The sequence below is a fragment of the Schistocerca piceifrons genome, chromosome 1 (genome assembly GCF_021461385.2).
Source record: "Schistocerca piceifrons isolate TAMUIC-IGC-003096 chromosome 1, iqSchPice1.1, whole genome shotgun sequence".
Lineage (NCBI taxonomy): Eukaryota > Metazoa > Arthropoda > Insecta > Orthoptera > Acrididae > Schistocerca > Schistocerca piceifrons.
Window position 1 is genome coordinate 331079234 of NC_060138.1, and position 23923 is coordinate 331103156.

At 37.5% G+C, this 23923-nt stretch overlaps 2 protein-coding genes across 2 annotated transcripts in view; both read left to right on the forward strand.

Annotated features, from left to right (window-relative positions):
- The first annotated feature begins 9748 nt into the window (after positions 1–9748).
- LOC124791777 (probable cytosolic iron-sulfur protein assembly protein Ciao1) lies at positions 9749–11825 on the forward strand. Its single transcript, XM_047257887.1, has 2 exons — positions 9749–9810; positions 10619–11825. The coding sequence occupies exon 2, from the start codon at positions 10624–10626 to the stop codon at positions 11632–11634; it is 1011 nt and encodes a 336-aa protein (XP_047113843.1). The 5' UTR covers positions 9749–9810; positions 10619–10623; the 3' UTR covers positions 11635–11825.
- The window catches only part of LOC124791761 (NIF3-like protein 1), a 77035-nt gene continuing 63512 nt past the window's right edge, over positions 10401–23923 (forward strand). Inside the window, exon 1 of the mRNA XM_047257885.1 lies at positions 10401–10535. The gene's annotated coding sequence lies outside the window, so the exon portion shown is untranslated. The remainder of the gene's footprint in view (positions 10536–23923) is intronic.

Consider the following 23923-nt stretch of genomic DNA (forward strand, 5'->3'; position numbering starts at 1 on the left):
TAGTTCTAAGTTCTAGGTGACTGATGACCACAGATGTTAAGTCCCATTGTGCTCAGAGCCATTTTTTTGTTTGTTGTATAACATGTCTGTACCTCCATTGGTTTAGACTGTGCATTGCTTGTCAGTCAATCAGTCAGTCAGTCAGTTCGTCAAGAAGGAATTCATCCAATCTAATTTTTTCTTGAATTTGTGTGAATTGGAACAAAACAGTTTCAGAGAGGTCATGAATGTGTTGAAATGAAATAAATTAGGGTTCATGTTTTGACAATAATTTGCTGTGGTTTTTAATACATTCGTTGTGATGCTTGGTGATGAATGATATTTTTTGTCTTTCCATCCGGAAAGAAAACGAATAGCACCAAAAGTTTGCCGAATCTCCAACTTGCCACGTACAACTGCCCTTGGGAGAAACACATCACTTGTTTCACGCCTTGCGAACGACTGGCCTTGCGATCTATTATTCGTCACTGGGAGTGAAAGATTAACTGGAGACTGGACACGCTTTTATGGCAGATTTTCCAAAAATTTTCTTTCATGTAAACCTTGTCCTGACAGTTACAAACACGACAAAAATCTTCCAAATCAGTCAAACCGTTCTCAAGTGATGATCTTTTATATGTATATAGATTTTTGTCACCATTGAAGAAGTTCTTATGATGTGCTTTTATCTGTATGTACCTCACGAGAGGTATTTAACGTCCTTGGGTATTGTGGCTGCGGCCACTTCGTATATATATATATATATATATATATATATATATATATATATATATACACACTTTACTTTCCGGAAGGCATCGATAGATGTCTCTGTTGTCAAAGTATTGTCGTAACTGCGGCAGCCATATTATAAGACGAATTAAAACAGAGGCTTTTTATATGTTCAGATCGTTCATTCATTTTAAATTTGGAAACTGCTGTTGTCTTCTCCTTGTTTGAAAGTGACAACATGCCAACTTCGTACTCGTTATTTATGTAGCAGTATATTGCACTAAAAGTATGTAAGAAGCTTTCCCAATGCTATGTAAGTGTGTTGGTTATATGAAAAGTATTCTAATTTGTGCGCAAAATTACAACTGTCGTTATTATTGTCTTTCTTTAAAATTGAGAACCTGTCAACGACATACTAGGCCTTTACATAGTGATATGTATTGTAGAAAGTACTTAAGGAGAAGCTTTCTCACTGTTAAATAAATGTGGTTGTTGTGTGAACTATGTTCTAATCTGCGCAAAAAAACATAATTTACTGCCTGGAAGGTAAACTTTGTAATATGCTGTTGAAAGTAACTGAAATGCCAGGAGAAATACATTTACACCAGTATCAGAATATATATCACCAGCATAAGTGCTTAAGTTGAAGGCAATTTAGTTTGGAAAATAAGTCCCCCAAAATAAGGCTAAATAGCCTGAAATTTTTTTATAATTTATAGGTGGCTAACAGTGAGACTAAGTCACCTTTTAATTCTTTCTCACATGTACCATTGCATTTTCTTGTTTCATGTTTAATTTGTTAATTATTGACAACAACAAGTTCCAGAAATCCCCATAAAAGTGAAGGTGAATAGTAAAATTATTTCAGATGGCAAGACTCAAACCAAAACAACACATCACTACACTTGCCTGTCTCTGCTGACGTTTCCAATTGCACTACTATAATCAACTGCAGTTCATCACACTGTTTTGTGCCATATGTCACTCAAAGATTGCAATGCTAATTCTCATTATCTGATATTTAATATCAATTAATTGTACCTTTTTGAGAGATTCTGAATGTACTAATGTTTCAGGGCAGCATTTATTTATAGGGTATTGATTAGAGTATGGTTATAGTATGAAACACGCCAAACATGAGCTTGACAAAATCCAATATGGTCTCACAAATGTGCTTCAACCAAAGTACATGTTTATCAAAAAGAATCATCCAATTTGACATGTCTGTATTTCTGAAACTAATGAAAATATACAATGAATTTTGTTTTTTGTTTAACAAGAAACTCAAAAAGCTTGTTTTCATACCTTTTCAGAGGAATTCAATTTGTCCCCCCTGAAGTGCATGGTATTGTCAATTCGAAATTCAAATTGTTCCCACACTCCAGTGAACATGTCTTGATTTACAGCTTCCACAGCTGCTGTTATGCAGTGTCTTAGTTCATTCATTATTGTTGGTAATGGAGGCATATAAACAGTCTTTTATAAACTCCGCAAGAAATAATCACATGCAGTCAGGCTAGTGATCTTGGAGGCCAGTTATATAAGGGTGAATCATTTGGCCCAATGCAATCAATCCATCGTTCAGTAATTTTTTGATTTAAAAATTTCTTCACTTTCAGATTCCAATCTGGGAGAGCTCCATCCTGTTGGTAAATGAAGTCGTTCGAATCAGTCTCCAACTGTGGGGAAGAAAGTTCTCAAGCTTATTGAGATATGTGGTCCGTGTAACAGTGTTCTTGGCAAAGAATAATGGACCATACATATTTTCCCATGAAACTGCACAAAACACATAAAATTTTGGAGATTCGCTCTGATGTTGTACAACTTCATGTGGTTGTCCTGTACCCCATATTCTAACATTATGATGGTTCACCTTTTCATTTGAATGGAATGTTGCCTCATCGCTGAACATTAAGTGTGGAAGAAAACTGTCATCCACCACATTGCCAAGAACAAAATTACAGAAATCCACATATTGTTGTTTGTCATCTTCATGAAGAGCACGCAATAGCTGATTTTTGTATGATTTCATGTGTAAACGTCGATGGGCATTGCGGGTATGTTGAGTTGTCGAGCTGCACTGCGAATGGATTTCTGTGGACTTCTCGCGGAACTGTGGTGGATGCGTTACACATTTGTGTCAGACACTCAGGTACAGTCCAGCGGTTTGCCTTTACACAAACAACTTGTTTCTCGTAATTGTTCATGCCATCGTCTACTGCTCTGTGCTGTAGGAGGATCCACACTGTGCAAAACATAGACCACAAAAGGCTTTCTGTTGTCCTGACATCTTTTTTACTAGAACTGAAGTCGGCAGACACTGCTGCTACCTAGTGGGAACCATATAAAACTCGAGAGTTTGCTCTTTCCAACAGTACATTGTTGGCACAGATATCTCAAATAATATAAAAGTTATGATTTTTATGTTCTTTCTGATACACCATGCATATCTCTGAAAGGAGTGAAGCCACAGTGGGGAATCTTAGCGACAACTCTCAGACCTGGAACAAGTCCCGCCCATTCAGCCCCCTCCACAGCAACTGAGCGCTCGCTTCCCTACAAAAAAGGTAACCAGTACAGTCCAGAGTATGTAGGCATTGTGTAAATATGTTGGTCTACACCATACAGTCAACAGCGCATGGTCTTTGTTTCTAATTGTATAGTGCAGCACGTGTTTTATGTCATTTGCTTGTTTATAGGGTTGCACTAAAAATCACAACTGCAGTTAGAAATCATGCACTGTTATGTGAAATACTTTCAAAGTTAAAATATTAGATCGTGCACTACAAACAGTAGGTCTAGGTTAGGTTGGAAGGTGATAATTTGGCTGTGAGTTAACGTATGTGAATGGAAAATAAATATTGTGGTATGAGATTTATTTGTTGCATATCCTTTCCACTCTCGCACTGTATTTAACAGAATTCTCATTATAAAAAGAAACTGCAAAGTAAATTCAGCAAAAACATTCATTAGGTGATGGAGATTCTCTCAATAAAATTTTGGTGCATATTGTGTAGATATCTCATATATAAACTGCGAAAATGGCAAGCTGGGGTTTCACTACATAAATTTTACCAAATTGATAATATTAACAGTCTCGATTTCGCAAAACTTTCACATGAAAAATTCCACATCTTCTTTTGTAATCAGTTGATATACTCTTGCAACGGTTTGAGAAATCGCAGCTTCTAAAGTGGACTTAAAATTATAAGGATTGTTGAACATATTGAGAAGCAAAGCTGAATAATTCTTTGTATGAGAGATCTGGGGGGGGTGGGGTGGGATACCTTGTATTAGTGAGAGAAAGAGTGAAGTATTTTCCTATGTTTGTTGATTCCACACAAATTTCCATTCAGTAATCAATTTGACGACCTCCAGAGTTTTCATATATTTTGGTGGATGTCCTTGCAACATTCTTTTAGAAGTCGTCTTTTATGCATATTATGGTCATCTTTCACATACATCTATAAATGAGCTATATTTCTAACGCTGTGAAGTAAACAGTTTTTTGTGGTACAATGTGTAATTTACTGTTATGGTTTGTGTGTTCCCTAAGTGATGTACTACTTTATTGTGGTCATTGAGAGAGAGAGAGAGAGGGCAGCTCATAGTCTGCTGCAGAGTGAACCATTTTATCTCATATTTAATATTGAATAATTGTAGCTCTTCGAGAGATTCTCAATGTACCAATGTTTTGGAAAAACATTTATTTATAGGATATTAATTATACAGTAATTTGGTTATAATATAAAAGACACCAAACACAAGCTAGATGAACTACATTTTTATATTTGTTTATACCTCACAAGAGGTACTGTGGAAATTTTGGGATTATGTGATAAGTTCCTTTTGACCAAACTGCTGAACACATTGGTCACTAGACTTTCATACTACTTAATCTAACTCAAACTATCTTACGCTTAGGGCATCACACACACCCATGGCCAAGGGAGGACGTGAACCTCTGCCTGGGGGAGCTGCACGAACTGTGGCAAGGCACTTCAGACGGCGCAGCTACCCTGCTTGGCCAGAGGTGCTCCTTTCAAAGATATACTTTGGCTTTCTTGAAGGCATGGATAGCTGTCTCTGTTGTCGTGACTGCAGCAGACATTCAAGGAGACAAATTAAAGTAGAAGTTCTTTATATGTTTGGATGCTTGATTTATTGCAAGTTTCGAAAGTATTACTGTCTTTTCTGTCTTTGAAAGTGACAACCTGCTCACTTTATAGTTGTTAGTTACATTGCGGTATATAGTATCAAAAGTACTTAAAGTGTACTGGTTGTGAGAAGTTTGTTCTAATTTGTACGAAAAACTACAACTCTTGTTGTATTTTCTTTCTTTGAAAGTGAGACCCTGTCAACTACGTACCTGTAGTAGTTATTTAGATGGTGGTATGTAGTACAAGAAGTACTTAAGGAGAAGCTCCATCACTGCTAAATAAATGCGCTGGTTGTATGAAGTATGTTCTAATTTTCCGAAAAATTACAATTCACTGTCAGGAAAGAAAATGTCTTCCTTTCCTCTTGAAAGTAACTGAAACACTAGCAGAAATATGCCTACAACAGTACCAGAATATATTTAATCTGCAAATGTGCTTAATTTGAATACGTTGTTGTTAGGAAAAGAAGTCTCATAAAATAATTTTCATGTAAATTGTTTGTTATACTTCACAGGCGGCTGACAGACAAAGTCACCTTTTAATTCTTTATAACATGTATCAGTATTTTTTATGTTTTTGTCCTGACGATAAGTGGTTGTTCGTTTTTAACAGATAATCAACGTGTTTCCATGTTTCAAGCTTAATTTGTAAATTATTGACAGTGACAAGTCACAGAAGCTGTCAGAACCGTGAAGGTGAATAATAAAATGTGCGGAGATGGCAAGGCTCGAGCCAAAACATCTACATTTGCAATTCAAACACATCCACATCTGTTTCATTCGTCTCCTAAAACGCCAATAATTCATTATATGACATATAATATCGATAAATTGTAACTTTTCGAGAGATTCTTAATGTACTAGTGTCTTGGAAAAGCATTTATTTATAGCATGTAAGTTATAATGTGGTTATAATATAAAACACACCAATTACGAGCTGGATGGAATCCAATATGGCCTTAAGTAGGTGCTTCAGCTAAAGTATAACTTTGAAAGGAGCGCAGACACATTACTCTCGTAATGTATATGCTATCGATAGAGGTCTCTGTTGTCAAGGTATCATCATGACTGCTGCAGCCACATTAGCAGACCAATTAAAGCAGAAGCTCTTTATATGTTCAGCTCGTTCATTCAATGCAAATTTGGAAACTGTTGCGGTATTTTCTTTCTTTGAAATAGACAACCTGCACATTTCACACTCTTTATTTATGTACCGTGAACATATAGCACGAAAAATACTTAAGCAGCCTCCCCCACGCTAAATAAGTGCGCTGGCTGTTTGAAGAGTATTCTAAATTGTGCGAAAAACTACAACTGTTGCCGTATTGTCTTTGTTTCATACTGGGAGCCTGTCAGCTACATACTGGTTCCTTACATAGAGGTATGTATTGTAGAAAATAATTAAGGAGAAGCTCCCTCACTGTTAAATAAATGTGGTGGTTGTGAAGTATGTTCTAATATGCGTGAAAAACTATAATTTACTGCCACGAAAGTAAACTTCTTCCTATGCGGATGAAAGTAACTGAAATACCAGCAGAAATACATCTGCACCAGTACCGGTTCCAGAATATGTATCGCCTGCATAAATGCTTAAATTGAAGACGTATTAGTTTGGAAAAGAAGTCTCCTAAAATAAACCTAAATAGCCTGTAATTTTTTTTATAATTTATAGGTGGCTGACAGTGAGAATAAGTCCCCTTATAATTTTTTCTCACTGTCACTCATTTTCATCTTTCGTGTTCTGACGTTGAGTGGTGGTTCGTCTTTACTAGATAACCAATATGTTTTGAATGTTCACTCAAATTTCCATGTTTCATGTCTCATTAGTAAATTATTGACAGCAACAAGTCCCAGATGCCCTCAGGACTGTGGAGGGGAATAATAAGACATCTTTGTAATTCGATCTCGTATTTCGCTCGTTTTGCCGCTGTCAACAACACTACAGTTACTAGCAGCATTGCGTTACTTCTTTCTGTGTAATAATTTATTATTTCCTATTTAATATCAATAAATGGCAGCTCTTCGAGAGATTCTCAGTGTACTAGTGTTTTGGAACAGCATTTATTTATAAGACATAAGTTATAATACGCTTACAATATAAAACACACAAAATGCGAGCTTGACGAAAACCAATATGGCCTCAAGTAGGTGCTTCAGCCAAAGCATAACTCTGAAAGGAACCCAGCGACAGTACCTCTCGTAATGTATATACAAATATAGCCACATGTTTTGTGTTTATTACAGATATATCGATGTTTTAAATAAAAGGGATGAAATAGATGACGGTTTTTGTAATGAAGATATCATGGAATCATTACAGTTTAGCTGGATTCTGTTCATAAATAGTTTTTTTTAGGCAGTCGAATTTTAAAGTAAAGAACTGGTGTTACCCTTCGCAAAATACTAGCAGAACTGAAGAAAGAAGTGACGTGAATTACATGTGTGCGTCACTGAACCTCTCACCAAATAATTTCTGGCATTAAGTGCTGATCTGGTCGAGCAACAGATATTCATTGGTGTGTCAGCCTAGAAACAGCATGTGCATCTATTGCTTCAACTGATTTTACGTAAAATACAGATACTTGTACCTACAACTATTGCACAAAATAGTAATATAGAAGATGCACTTCATATCAATTGCAAGCTGCCAAGCTGTTGCAGTTACAATGCCCTGTGGCTATAGCTCTGCCTTGTTCAACCAAACTACACAACTGGGCATTAAAATTGCTACACAACGAAGACGACGTGCTACAGTTGCGAAATTTAACCGACAGGAAGAAGATGCTGTGATATGCAAATGATTTGCTTTTCAGAGCATTCATACAGGGTTGGCGGCGGTGGCGACACCTACAACGTGCTGATATGGGGAAAGTTTCCAACCGATTTCTCACACACAAGTAGCAGTTGACCGGCGTTGCCTTGTGAAACGTTGTTGTGATGCCTGGTGTAAGGAGGAGAAATGCTTACCATAACGTTTCAGACTTTGATAAAGGTCGGATTGTAGACTATCGCGATTGCGGTTTATCGTATCGCGACATTGCTGCTCGCGTTGGTCGAGATCAAATGACTGTTACCAGAATATGGAATCGGTGGGTTCAAGAGGGTAATACGGAACGCCGTGCTGGATCCCAACGGCCTCGTATCACTAGCAGTCGAAATGACAGGCATCTTATCCGCATGGCTGTAACGGATCGTGCAGCCACGTCTCGATCCCTGAGTCAACAGATGGGGACGTTTACAAGACAACAACCATCTGCACGAACAGTACGACGACGTTTGCAGTAGCATGTACTATCAGCTCGGAGACCATAGCTGCAGTTACCCTTGACACTGCATCACACACACAGGAGCGCCTGCAATGGTGTACTCAACGACGAATCTGGCTGCACGAATGGCAAAACGTCATTTTTTCGGATTAATCCAGGTTCTAATTTACAGCATCATGCTGTTCGCATCCATGTTTGGTGACATCGCTGTGAACGCACATTGGAAGCGTGTATTCGTCATCGCCATACTGGCGTATCACCCGGCGTGATGGTATGTGGTGCCATTGGTTACACATCTCGGTCACCTCTTGTTCTCGTTGACGGCACTTTGAACAGTGGACGTTACATTTCAGATGTATTATGACCCGTGGCTCTACCTTTCATTCGATCCCTGCGAAACCCTACATTTCAGCAGGACAATGCATGACCACATGTTGCAGGTCCTGTACGAGCTTTTCTGGATACAGAAAATATTCGACTGCTGCCCTGGCCAGCACATTCTCCAGATTTCTCACCAATTGAAAACGTCTGGTCAATGGTGGTCGAGCAACTGGCTCGTCACAATATGCCAGTCACTACTCTTGATGAATTGTGGTATCGTGTTGAAGCTGCATGGACAGCTGTACCTGTACACGCCATCCAAGCTCTGTTTGACTCAACGCCCAGGCGTATCAATGCCGTTATTATGGCCAGAGGTGGTTGTTCTGGGTACTGATTTCTCAGGATCTATGCACCCAAATTACGTGAAAATGTAATCACATGTCAGTTCTAGTATAATATATTTGTCTAATCAATACTCGTTTATCATCTGCATTTCTTCTTGGTGTAGCAATTGTAATGGCCAGTAGTGTAAATGCACCATTGTCAGATGGGGTCCCAAAACTGAATTTCGTAAACTGATTCTCAATGTCATACCGCTTTTGATTGGTCATGTAAACACTTTAAAATCGATTCTGGCAATCCGCTTCTAGTTATAGTTGCCGATTTTCCAATACCGCAATCGATTTTCGCTACCGTGTAAATGCAACCGGTCTTGAAATTTGTTTGGGCTGTCAAGTTATGCCGTGATTTAAAAATTTTGGGCTGATATGGACAGAGTGGTTCTTTGTACAGTGAAGGATCAGTAGAAATATTAGACTGAAGCCGTCTACACGTCGTCTAACTGAAGAGAAATAGCGATTTTGCTGGCCAAAACAGGAACTGTTAATAGTTGTTTTCCAGGCGCCATATATTTAACTGGTCTAGCAAATCCGCTTCCTACCTTACGTGGAAACACCACAGCGAAAAGCTGTTTCCGAAATTCGCTTTTCGTCTTTCGGAAGGTGTGTCGCGAGTCAATGCAGTGCTTGTAGCTTTGCAGTGTGTACGCACTTTCCTCAAGTTAACTCTTTCGACTTTTCCCAACAATCTTGACGGTATTTGTTTTTCCAATTTTAGGAAGCAACGTCGAAGTACCATATTTTTCATGGTTACTGGGAAATTCTGGAACGCCTCTGTACAAACTACTAAGTTGAGACACTTCTATCGAGCGAATGTGTACCTCGCTCGTCGCAGGTGTAAACACTAAATAGTAGATTTTGTTTACATGCGTTAGTTTGTGGTGTGACATTGTATGACGAGTTTTACGTACGAGGAGAGGGTAATGCAATAGTGAAAAAAACGTAGAAAATAAAGGTAAAAGTAACCAATAGTGCGGAATGAAACATTTCGTTTCAAATAAAATAACTGCCTCAGCGGAAAAATAAATAGAAGCAAATTTCTCTTCAAAACTGACAGAAATAGCTTCATTAAGACATTAATGCTTGATTGCTAATAATGTGGAAATAATACAAAATCAGGAAATTGAAACTACTAACTTATTTTGGTCTTTCATGATTATGAGACTGTATATTAATTCACTTGATAGCTACCGGCCACAGAAATCTGTTTTGTTTTCATTTGACGTGGGAGCTGTAAACGAAGAGAGCTTCAATATCACGAAGCATATACACGGGTTACGTGGAGAAGAAACCCCTCTCCATCTATAACTCAGCTTGTCTGCGCATGCGCGAATCTGGCAGCTTGGGCGCGCCGGAAAAATTTTTCCAGGTTGCATCTGTCTACTTGCTGCAACTGCTCGTACCGCAAACAGCCACGCTTCAAGTAGCCAGAAGCGGGAGAAGGCACTGCTCATACGCGACTTCAGCTTTGCGCATGCGCACGAGCCAGCTGGCATCTGCTCAAACGAACTACTTCTATCAAGCGAATGTGTACATCGCTGGTCGCAGATGTAAATACTAAATACTAGTAGGTTTTGTTTACATCCTTTAGCAAGTGGAGTTAGTGGTGTGGCATTGTATGACGAGTGTTACGTCCGCGGAGAGGGTAATACAAGAGTGAAAAAAGCGTAGAAAATAAAGGTAATAAATTTCAGATGTGACCTTTTTGCTTTACGATCTAACATTGCACATTCAGCACAGCGGTGTGAAATATTTCGTTACAGACACAATGGTACGCATGGAATCTGTGCAAACTTTACTTGGTCATCAAGGACGGGTATGGAATGTTAGCTGGCATCCCCAAGGATCATTTCTGGCAAGTTGTGGAGAAGATAAAACAATTCGAATCTGGGGTAGAGAAGGCGATAAATGGATTACTAAAGCAGTTTTAACTGACGGTCATCAAAGGACTATCCGTCAAGTAGCATGGTCTCCTTGTGGAAACTACCTAGCGTCAGCAAGTTTCGACGCTACTGTGGCTATTTGGGATAAAAAATCAGGAGAGTTTGAATGTAATGCAACGTTGGAAGGTCATGAAAACGAAGTAAAAAGTGTTTCCTGGTCAAAATCGGGACAGCTACTTGCAACATGCAGCAGAGATAAAAGCGTGTGGGTGTGGGAAGTTGCAGAAGATGATGAGTATGAATGTGCAGCTGTCTTGAATGCACATACGCAAGATGTTAAGAAAGTGTTGTGGCATCCACATCTTGATATATTGGCTTCCGCCAGTTACGATAACACTGTGAAAATTTTTAGGGAAGACCCCGATGACAATGATTGGATTTGTGCAGCTACTTTGAGTTCTCATGAGTCAACTGTTTGGGGTTTGGCTTTTAATCCCACGGGCTCACGACTTGCAACATGTAGTGCTGATCTAACGGTAAAAATTTGGAATGAATACCTCCCAGGTAATTCTGAGGGAATTGTGACACCAGGAACGGATGCTGTGTGGAAATGCGTGTGCACATTGTCAGGTTATCATAATCGTACAATTTATGATATTGACTGGTGTGGGACAACAGACCTCATTGTAACAGCGTGTGGTGACGACAATATTAGAATTTTTAAGGAATCTCCTGGTTCTGATAGAAATGCCCCGACTTTCTCTTTATTGCACACATGCTATGGAGCCCACACACAAGATGTTAACAGTGTTTCATGGAATCCTACGTTTCCTGGTTTATTAGCATCTGCAAGTGATGATGGAGAAATAAAAATTTGGAACTGCAGTGATTATTAAACAGATGAACGGTTCTGCTAACTCTTGACCTAGACATTCCGTTGCTGCTAATGCACAGTGACAGACAGATAAAACAGTTTGAAGCACATGCATAAGTTTCATCATTTCTGTGAAGACAGTAACTGCTAGTACACATATTGTCTCTGTTTTCTTTTTTATGTATATATAATAAAGATTTTGTTTTTTGTTTAGAGTGTAAATTTGGAATGAGGTTTTCCCAAATATTTCACTTAGTTAAAAATTAATATTACTTTTATGAACTGACATGAGCTACCACAAGAGTAATTATAATTGGTCTTGGAAGGTGTGCCTCCTGCAGTTACATTATGACAAAAATAGAGTCGGTGAAAGTGTCAGATTCCACCTCTCTGCTTTGACACATATTTGCCTGTTTGTGTAGCAAGCTTTGCAAACAGGTTTGTTCTAGGCAAAGTGTAGCAGTGACATCTTACAGTTGGGATTTAAAGTAGCATTGGTTGTGTTACTTTCTTTCAGATAGTGTTACAGAGAAATTGGGTTTAATAAAATGAAGCTGCATGATAGAGCATTTAAGGAAGACTCAGTATCAAGGGTGGGCAACTACCTGTAACTGGGCCTTCAGTCCACAACCACTCACCTTCAGACATTACCATAAACTTTAAAGGAATCTTCAGCTTGCTAGTACATATGTTCCTCAGTCGTACTGTCATCATCAGAGGAAGCCTTAATCATTCCAACGGTCAATTGGGAAAATTACAGTTTTGTAACTGGTGTTTCTGGTAGGACAGCCTATGAAACAACACTTGACACTTTCTTTGAAATTACTCAGAAGAAATAGTTTAGAAGCTCACTCATGACAGAATTATATTTAATGATAACAAATGGACTTGACATCTTTGAAAATGACCGTATCAGGACTCATAGCAAAAATGATTACCAAACTACAAAGGGCAACTAAAACAAATTTAGGCTTACATGTGCAGCAAACTAGATAAAGGAGACAGTAGTGTCATATCTCATGGAGGCATTTAGCTCTAGGCGGAAGCATCTAGAGGAACTGTAACTGAAATCTGGACAAATTGTTGGCCACCCGTTAAGAGAGATGTATCTAGCAGAACACTCCGTTATGGGAGGTAGTATAGTCTGTGAAAAGAACCTTTTAAATAAACACTGTAATTGAAGAACAGTCCAGAGAGCTATAGACACAGAGATGCTAAATGAGATGCATTTGGTTATCATAAGGACAGTGAATGAAACTTCAGAGACTGCCATATAGAATTTTATCAAAAGACATGTAACAAACCCAATGAAATTCACATGTCAAGGGTGCTGGTGGCATCAAGAGTTACTGATTTGTCCAGACACTCATGTTGACACAGGAACCACATTTGAGGGTAGCAAGACAAAAGCAAAATTTTCAAATATTCCTTTGCAAAGGAAGATCCAGGAGTACTGTTCTGGGTTAATTATCATACTATTTAAAAAAATATTTTCAGTGGCACTGAAGAGCAACTGAAAGGCTTCATGGCTTCAATGAATACCTAATCAGATAATATACTAAACTTGCAGCTGAGTTAAGCCCTCTCTTAACTGCACTAAAATGTATAGCTCTTGCACAGGAAACTGTGCCCAATGTGTGGAAGTAGGCACAGATCCCTCCTGTCTGCATACAAAACTACCATCTTATTGATATACATCTCTAGTAGAATCTTAAGAGATATTATGAGTTCCCGTATAATGGAGTACCTCTTGCAGGATGACCTCTTCCATCCATGTCATCTAACATGAATTCTGGGAGTCGTATATCAAAGCAGTCAGGTGGATGCAATTTTCCTTGTCTTCTGAAAAGCATTTGGCCCAGCACCACACCAACACTTACTAATAAAAGTACTATGACATGAGGCATCAAACTAAATTTATTACTGGATTAAGCAATTTTTGCTGTGAAGGAAGAAGTACAAAGTTTTGGATAAAGATTCATTGACAGCTGTAGAAGTTACTTTGAGGTGTGCACTAGGAAAAGAGTATTATGTCCATTACTGTTTATGAAGTACATTTATTTATTCTCAAGTCAGAAACATACAAATACACAGGCTGTCACTCAAGCCAGGAAACAGAGCAAGTAGACTGGGAAAATACAATATCACAACCGGCCAGAAAATCGCAACCTCCTAGGCATTCATAGTGGTATGAACGATATCATCCTCAGTGGTGGTTGTTGGGCACAGGAGGTGTAGAAATATGTGGCTTGTGTCTACTCTTGTCCACATTTACATTATGTGTTGTGAACATCAAAACCCGATTTCTTCATATCACTGTACAGGCTTTCCATACTAGATATTACTCACATTTGAGAAGAACATAAAAGAAAATTTCTCGACGTTGATAAAACTGACATTTCTTAAATTATATATATTCATTACTATACATATAATCTTCGTTATTATTATTATTATTATTGTTTTTTATATTATTCGCTTACCACTCAAATTGTCATATTTACTCACTGAGGAAGTCAGTCCGATATGAGAGAGGGCCTGAAGGTCCTAACCTTGCCGTGTGAAGCAAACACGCTAATAAATTTCCGTGCCAATCAGCTTTCAGATACTGACCTGGCAGACAAAAGTACCACATGTTATTTATTTATTGAGATCCTGTAAATCCAATACAGTGAGAGATTCGCTTGGCTGTAGGATGTCAGATTATTACAAAAGGGACACACAAAAAACCATCTTGCAAGAGGGGGTATAGGTATAAAATGAAACACACATTAATAGGTATTGACAAAATTACACTTAAAAAAAGTTAAAATAAAGGCAGATCTTAATAGCTACAAAAAAGACATAGTAATGTTAGCAATGGTACCAACTATCATAATGCATAAGAGAACATCAGATTTAATTAAAAGAAAAAAATCAATTAGAGTTAACACATTTGAAATGTTCTTCAACCAAATAAAAGGAATTGTGTATTAGGTTGTTTTTGAGCGGTTGTTTAAATTTGGGAAGCTTGTGGACATGTGATTTCAGCGATGGTGGGAGGGCATTGAACACCTTGCAGCTCATGTAATGGACTACTTTTTGTAAAATACTAAGGGTTTTTAATTCATAATGGAGGTCCATCTTCGTACTGGAATTATGAGTATGGTATGAATCATTAGTTTTTATTAGAATAGGTTTCACGTTTGAATTCAACAGTCCTTTTAGGAAAGGCCGATTCGAATATGCATTTAAATTCAATTAGAAAAGCATTATACTTGTCATGTTAGGGTTTCCTTCCATTCTATTCGTATATGGAGCATAGTAAGAATGACTGCTTTATTTTCTGTGTGTGCCTTAATTGATCTTATTTTGTCACTGAAGTTCCCACAGAAACAATAGTGCACATACAGGGTTGTAGGATATTCCTCACTTGAAAGTTTGTAACAATGATTTCATCGAATGGTTAGTATTTTTATCTTCAAACATCTACCAGACCAGGTTCTTCATCACCTCCATGATTCTTTCCCATAACTTAACTGAAGTTACGCCTGTTTATGCTGCCTTTCTCTCCCCATATTTGAGCAATATTTTGAGGTTAAGTGATTTGCAATTAGTCTCTTTGTAAACTGACTGCATTTTTCCAGTATACTGCCCGTGAACCAAAGTCTGCTATCTTGCCAATCCTGTGAGGGAACCTATATGCTCATTACATTCCATATCCCTACAGGCTGTGGTACTCAAATATGTATATGAGTTTACTGATTTCAATTGTGTCTCTTAGATGTTGTAGGATACTACTTTTCTGCACAGTTTTTCCAAACACTAAAGCAAGTTGCCAAACTTTGCACCACTTTGAAATTTATGGAAATCTTGATATTTGTGTAGGTAACACTTCTTTGTAGACAGCTGCAGGCTACTATTAATATTGTTTGCCAGGTCATTAATATACAACATAAAAATCAAGAGACCTAAACACTTCTTTGGGGCATGCATGGAGTTACTTCTGCTCGTGTTGTTTTTCCATCCTAGATAATATGCTGCATCCCCACCAAGAAATCCTTAATCTAGTCATGCGTTTTGTTTGATGTGATCATATTTTGTTAATAAATATACTGGTGCTTCCAAGTTAACTGCTGTTTGGAAGATAAAGAAGGGTAGCATGAATTGTGACAGGTTAGGCTCGTGGAAGAGCATCACAGAAATGCTAAAAACTTGAACTGGCAGATGCTAGAAGGTAGACAGAAGCCTACTTAAAATTTTTCTACACCCAGTATTAAGTAAGGACTATACTAATGCTCCCTATGTCTCCCATTATGTTGCAGACAACAATTTAAGAAGTGTGAACTGTCTAATGCTTTTTTAGGTCAGGAGAGAAGAAATTAATATAAAGAACTATTGAATTTGAAAGAATCCATATCTGTAATGACATATTAACTCTGAATAAAAAAAAAACAAACAAAAAGAAAGCAGCCATTAAGGAAATTACGAAACAGTTTAAAAACAAAATGTAACCTTTATCATTAAAATCCTTCTACATGTATCACTATGTCGGAATTTAAATACTTATACTACTAAAATAACTGATGTGCGGCCATATTGCAGAAGGCTTCCTGAGAGATAGGTTGTCCTTTTTCTGGAGATATGTTTCTGAAGTCATGATGTCATTGTATTGGCAGCTCATGGTCTCGCGGTAGCATTCTCGCTTCCTGAGTGCGGGTATCAGGTTTGATTCCCGGCGGGGTCAGGGATTTTCACCTGCCTCGAGATGACTGGGTGGTCTTGTGTTATCTTCATCATCATCATCATCATCCCCATTACGGTTGGAGGAAGACAATGGCAAACCACCTCCACTAGGACCTTGCCCAATATGGTGGTGCGGGTCTCCCGCATCGTTCCCCTATGCTCTGTCAATGAGTGTGGGACTTCAGCATCATCATCAGTGTCATTCTTACAAGCTTTTATTGGCTATAAAATTACACTGATCTATCATGAATGTATGGGAGAGGAATCTGGGAGGTCTTTTCTGTAGCCTGAAGCCTGTTGATAATTGTTAGTCTACTGTGACTCAGCAATAAGCTTCCAGATGTTGTACTGACACCCCCTGACATATGGAATAAATGTATAACAAGTGTGTGATCTGGAAATGGCTCTGATTCTGTAGGATGAGTGGAGTACTGAGTCATGGAAATGAAAGAGAAATAATATTGACTCATTCTCATACAGTGTTCTCAGGTTTTGAGACATTAATACTTTCCATACTCAACAAAGTTTTTGATTAGTGTTGACGTGAGTTGAAGAGCAATATTACAACCAGTGAAGCCCAAAATTTCAGAGAACCATAATATTTTATGGTAGAATATTGTCCTAATGAAACAATCACTTATTGTGAATAGGATAAGATCCTTAGCAACAATATGCCAATATGATGGTTAAATTTCATTGAAATGATTTTCAGTGCATTCAGTGTATCAGCATCACATTCAATACAACCTGTCTGCACCTTAATGACTTTAGTTTTTAACTGCGTTCACCCAGGCTTTATGGTTGAGTAGTTGATGTGGCTGCTAGTAGCTCAATGTAAGGTTTTCCTGTTTTAGAAATCTGCCATTTCTTCTGTACACAGATCATCTGTATATGACACGCAGAAATACTGAATTATATGAGCAACTTGGCATCTGCAAAGAACAAGAGATTTGTGCTAACAAGCAGTTACTGTTAAAATCAGAACATAATGGGGAAAAATAATTGAGACCTTATGCTAATGATCGTGCAGCCCTACTGTTACAAAGAACAGATGAAAAGATAATGTTCTAGAAAAAGATGTTAAAAAGCTCCAAGGAATGACTTTGACATAACACACTGTTATTTGTTGGTTGGCTAGTGGCAAGAAAAGTAAGGTCGTTGTTTGGGGGTGACAAAGTAGAATACCAGTTTTATGAAGTTATCTATTGCAGAGCAGATGTTTACAGTGAGCAGAGTATGAAAGCAGTAGCAAATAAATAAGTTTACAAAGGAAGATAATTAATTTTATTGAACTGAAAGCTCGAACAAATTCATGGAAAAAAAAACTGGAAAAGAAAAAGTAAATGAGGCTGATGTGAGCAGTGAATAAACAATTTTTACAAGCCTCTCACTGAATTTTTGTTTCTTAGTGAATCTGCAACCAATTATTTAACACATATTGCAGTATTTCTAATATCAGGATCAGTTCCTGAAAGATAAGAAATGAGAACTACTGCGTGAATTTCTTAGTTTGCCTTTTTGTTCCTTTTCATAACCTCTGTAACTGCTGTGGTATATGGGGAATATCTGTTCCACAATGTATCATCTACTTTATTCAGTTCATACATTGAGTAATGTTCCATAATAAAAGTGTTTGGGAAAATATATGGATCTCACAGATAACTTCATTCACTTTACACTTTCGTAAATGACTAATAGAAAGATCTGCAATTGCACAGGCAGAGAAATAGCAAAACATCTTCATTCCAGCGATTTTTCAGCGATCTGAAAATTCTGCTTCTAGTGTTAAATTTTTAAGGAAAATTGCCACACGATGCAATATTTGTAGACTATATGTTGTATGGAACAGTCAATGATTCCAGAATTTCTAATATTCATGTGGCAATGGGAAGCATAATTTTTATTCATTAGCTGGTGGAGTTACAGTATAACTATTGCACTTTCTTATATTTGAGGAGAGCAGGGTTTAGGGAGGTTTTGACTATCCTCTCTTGGGTTTTCATCATGTACCTAACTCATAAAAGTAAAAAAACTCCTACAACTGGGCAGATACTACTCTCCACCAATCCTCTCTCTTCAGCAAAGGATGGAAGTTTCCAATACATAATAACTTTTTTAAGTAAAACAATAAAGTTATAGAAGCTACAAATATGGGAATTTTTTTTAATGATGCTGATTTGTGAAACAGTCTACCTCCTAACATTCTGTGACACAAAGTTATGTAAAATCGTATATTGTTGCACCTGTCACTGCCATGTCAATCTCATGTTTCATTGCCTCATTGATCAGGAAAATCTCCATGAGGATATTCCTTGTGGTATAGATTCCAAGTGATCCTTAATGCATAATATTTTAGAAATCCTCCTATGAAACATAATACAGAAGACATTGAAACTTCGTATATTTATAGCTGATAAATTGGGAACAACTATACACAGTTGTCACCATCATCATCATCATCTGAGAGGCATAGCAACTGTTGTGTTAGTTCTACTCTTATATTCTAAAAAAGTTGTTTATTACCAGCAGTTAGAAGATACTTAACAGAAAACAGCATTCACACTAACTTTTGGGTGGTAGCCCTTTTTCTAGAAAAAGCACAGACATTCACACACAAACCACAGTACATCCAAGCATCAATCCATCACAGGTGAGTGGCTGTCTTTCACTTATTGTATGCATTGCTTCATCCAGGAATTTTCATTATTGTTATCACAGAGTTAATGTGATGACAACTGCAATTCCTCAGATTAAAATGAGGTGTTCTTGATGTTTATTTGACATACATTTAATTTTTTCCATCTCTAGCAATGGTATTTTACACACTGCAAGTTTTTCCATTTGGTGTTTTCTGGAAATCGTATAGATCATTATATGCCACTTCTGCCTCCATAACTAGTACACCAATATGTTACTGCTCCATGCACACTGATACATTGCCCTTCCTCTTCATGCATTAACAAAAGAAAATCAGGAAGTTAGAATTTTAACATTTTGATGTAAGGAGGTCATTAGAGATTGATTCCATTTGGCCTGTGCCTAAGTATGCGACTGGTTATCAACCAATCTTTCTATAAATTATTTGAATACTTGGGGTTAGCATTGCAAAAGCACACTGAAATTATTATGAATACTATTCTGAACTATATAAAATGTAAAAAAGGTGTCAGCTATTTTGTGAGGTGGTAGAACTCATAGAAACGAAATTAGTAAACATGGGTCCAGAAGAGCACATTTCCAGAAATCTGAACACTTGTTTGTAGAAGGGACTGGAAGACTTTTTGTTGTGGATTTGAACACAGTCATTGTGTTACTGATCCACCAATAGGTTCAATGGTGTGTTTTGATGTCTATCTGTATCATAATCTTCTAACAACACTTCAGTCTGAGCATTAGGTAGTCTGCAGTCATTTATGTGTTCAACTTCTGTTGTACTGTAATTTTATATGTGTTATTATGCAGTAAATTACAATTTTGGGTATGTATTACGGTATCTTTTGTACTTACACAGATGACTTTACTTTTGTGTTGACTGGTATTGTGCTGTTTGCACATACAAATGTTTCAGTACTTTTCTCTTTCTGCCATTTGTGAGCAACAGAAGCCTGTTCTCCACAAGTAATGTGGTGGATATGATTTTCTGCTACAACCAGTAAACAGGGCAACCACAGAAGTTGGAAAGACAATTTATTATAGGTACAAGGAAGGAAATATTGAAGTTAACTTGGTTAACACAAGAAATACTTCAATTGATTGACAAATAAAGAAAATATAATAATGTTCAGGAATAGTCTTTTAGAAAAAAATAAATAAGGTAGCCACAGTGAAATGGCTGCAGGATAATTACGAAGAAACTGAAAAAGACAATATTATGAAAAAGATAGATTGTTATTACCAGTGGCTGCCCTTAGCAGCCAGAGATGGTGGTTTTTTATATGCATGTGCGTGCGCGCTCGTGCTCGCACGCACGCGCGCCTGCACACACACACACACACACACACACACACACACACACACACACACACACACACTCTCTCTCTCTCTCTCCCTCTCTCTCTCTCTTACTTCATAATATTGTATTATATCCTGGATTTTGCACTGTCTGAAATTGAAAAGAAATGGTTGTCAAAAGAACTGATTCAGCATGCAGAAAGTTCAAAACAACATTCAGTGAAATTAAAGGCAAATGTTTCAGCATTAAGAGTGCATGATATATTCTAGTGTTAAATGTAGAGGAGTGTGTGGAAAAGCAGAATGAGTATGTTGAAGACCTCTATGAGGAAGAGGAATTGTCTGATGACATGATAAAAGAATAAATGGTAACCATATGGAAGACATAGGCGATTCACCACTGGAGTTAGAGCTTAAAATACCTTTGGATGACTCGTAAAAAACAAGGTGCTAGGCACAAGTAATATTCATTTCAAATTTGTAAAATTATTGATGGAATTGGCAATCAAATAACTGCTCAAGTTGGTTTGTAGAATCTATGAGTCTTGAGGCATACCATCAGCCTCTTGGAAAAACAACATCCACACAGACATGAAGATACCAAGGGCAGATAACTGTGAGAACTATCACACAGTCAACCGAACAGCTTATCCATCTGTGCTGCTAACAAGAATAATGTAAAGAAGAATGCAAGACAAAACTGAAGAGCTGTTAGGTGAGGTCAGTTTGGCTTTAGGAAAAGTAAAGATACTAGAGAGACAGTTCTGACTTTGCACTTGGTAAGGGAAGCTACACTTAAGGAACGTCAAGACACATTTCAATGATTTGCCAACCTATATAAAACATTTGGCAATGTAAACTGGTGCATAATGTTCAAAATTCTGAGGAAAATAGTTGTAAACCTTACAGAAGGATACGTGATGTAGGATACGTACAAGGACAAAGAGGAAGCAATAAGCATGGAGGACCATGAACAAAGTGTTTAGGTTAGAAAGTGTGTAAGACAGGGTTGTAGTCTACTATTAAATCTATACAGTGAATAAACAATGACAAAAGTAAAAGAAAGTTTCAAGTCTGGGATTAAAATTCTGAGTGAAAGGGTCTCAATGATAAGATTCATTGATGAAACTGCTATTCTCAGTGAAAGTGAGGAAGAATTGCAGGATGTTTTGAATGAAATAAACAGTGTAATGAGCACATGGTATGGACTGAGAGTAAACTAAAGACAACAAAAGCAATGAGGAGTAGCCAAAATGAGGTTAGTGATAAGCTTAACGTTAAAATTTGGCAGTACAAAATAGACGAAGTGAAGGAATTCCTCTACCTTGGAAGCAAAATGACACACAACAGATGAAGCAACAACGACCTAAAAATCAAACTATCACAGCAAAGAATCCTGGCCAAAAGAAGTCTACTAGTATCAATCATTGGCCTTAATCTGAGGAAGAAATTTTTGAGAATGTACGCTTAGAACATAACATTGTATGGAAGTAAATCATGGACTGTGGAAAAACTGGCTAGTAAAGAACTGAAGCATTTGGGATGTTGTGCTACAGAAGAATGGTGGAAAATAGGTGGAATGATAAAAAATGATGTTCTCTGCAGAATCAGCAAGGAGAGGAGCCTATGGAAAAAGAGCATGTGGAAAACTTTGACAAGAAGGGACAGAATGATAGGAAATGTGTTAAGACACCAAGGAATAACTTCTGGGGTACAAGAGGAAGCTGTAGAGGGGGAAAAGAGAGGTTGAAATACATCCAACAAATAACTGAGAATGTTAGGTGTAGATGCTACTTTGAGATGAAATAGTTGGCTAGGAGAGGAATTCATGAAGGGTCATATCAAAGCAGTCAGGCTTCTTTAATACAGTAACATGCAAACATCTGGAAGTAAAACCTATAAAAGTAATAGGGCTTATAGTGAAAACTCTTGATGATGGATGTGTGATGACATGTGATGCAGAGTTGATGAGATCTGATTATTTAATGAGGAAAGCAAACGATGAGTAATACTTAAAATTTTGACAACAAAGTAATCACTTATATGATGGAAATTTTATTTTAATTCAGATTCTTCTTCATTTTAATGCTCCAGAGCCCTTTTCAATTTCTTCTTTCCCGTATAAGGTGCAATTTCTACTTTCAGGATAGCTAAAATTTGATGCAAGAGGAATTACACTTGCTACTCTCAATTTTGCCTTCACCAAATCTAAGAGTTGGTACAAATAAGAAATGCATTGCATCAAAACAGTGCTGAGTGATGGGTCCAAAAGATTGGACTTTCATTTAAAAAGAGTGCATGTCAGATTCCAGTCAGACCACTGTGAGTTAGATTGGGTCACTAAATCACCATCTGCTTCTGGATCCATGCTGCACAAGCCATCTTATGGTCTTTGGTGGAGGGTACTTTATGTACTACTATCAGTTCCCCATTTTCCTATTCTGGCCATGAATTACTCACAGGAAGAAAAACTGCTGGAAAGCCTCTTGTGAGCTCAAATATCTCTAATTTTACTTTCATAGTCTTGTCATAAGATATATGTTGGAGGAAGTAATATATTGGTTGTCTCTTCTGGGAACATACCCTCTCAGAACTTTAACAGTAAGCTACACCATGATGCAGAACTGCTCTCTTGGAGTGCCTGGCCCTGAAATTAGCAGAACGTTTCTGTGATGCTTTTATGCTAGATGAATGTGTAATGACACGTACTGCTCTTCTTAGGATCTTCTCTATTTCCTCTATCAGTCCCAATTGCTTTGGATCCCAGACTGATGAGCAATATTTGAAGGTTTATATCTGTTAAGAGTGACATGTTGTGTTCTGTTTGCTATAAACTCTTCAGTTCTGTCACACAGCTGGTCTCTGGTCTGATATTCTGTACCCTCATATTTGGTTCATCGGATGGCAGTGCAGAACTGTGTCGAATGTGTTCTGGTGGTTATGGAATATGGCATCAACCAGGGAGCAGGTATCTTCTGCTTCCTGGGTCTCAGGGATGAATAGAGTGAACTGGGTTTTACACAAGTGTGTTGATTCCTGCAAAGAAGATTTTTGGCTGCTGAAATGTCATAATATGTATCACCTTGGCACTGGTCATTCAAAAAGACTGAATCAAATCCTAGTTCACCCGAATAAGCTCTATGTCTCTAATGATGTTAATGTTGACAGAAAATTGTACAGTAACATACCAAGTTTCCCTCAGTTTTCAAGATTGAGTATTTCACTCTGTATACATTAGAGAAGCTTTTTCACTGTTTTCTCCATGATGTACCTCTTCTTGTAAGCCCTTGCCGAGTGAAATTCAAAACAACCTCCAGACAGGTCCATTTTACTGGCAGTTGAATATATTAATTTTATGAAGGACAATAATTAGGAATGTTGTAATGAATTAAGCCCTACACTAGTTTTCAGACTCATAATCTTCACTAGTTTTCTATGATAGTTTGCAAGAGAAAGTTAAAATGAAATACTATTTAAAAACCTTTTTTTTTGTTCTGTTGATATAATTTCAGTTTCCCTGCAATAAAAGACACCTTATTTTTGACCATGATGATATGTTCCTTCTGCCTCTCATTTCCTTTGCATTAGTAATAACCTCTTTTTCGACTGTTGTAATAATGATTTACTGCCAGGGA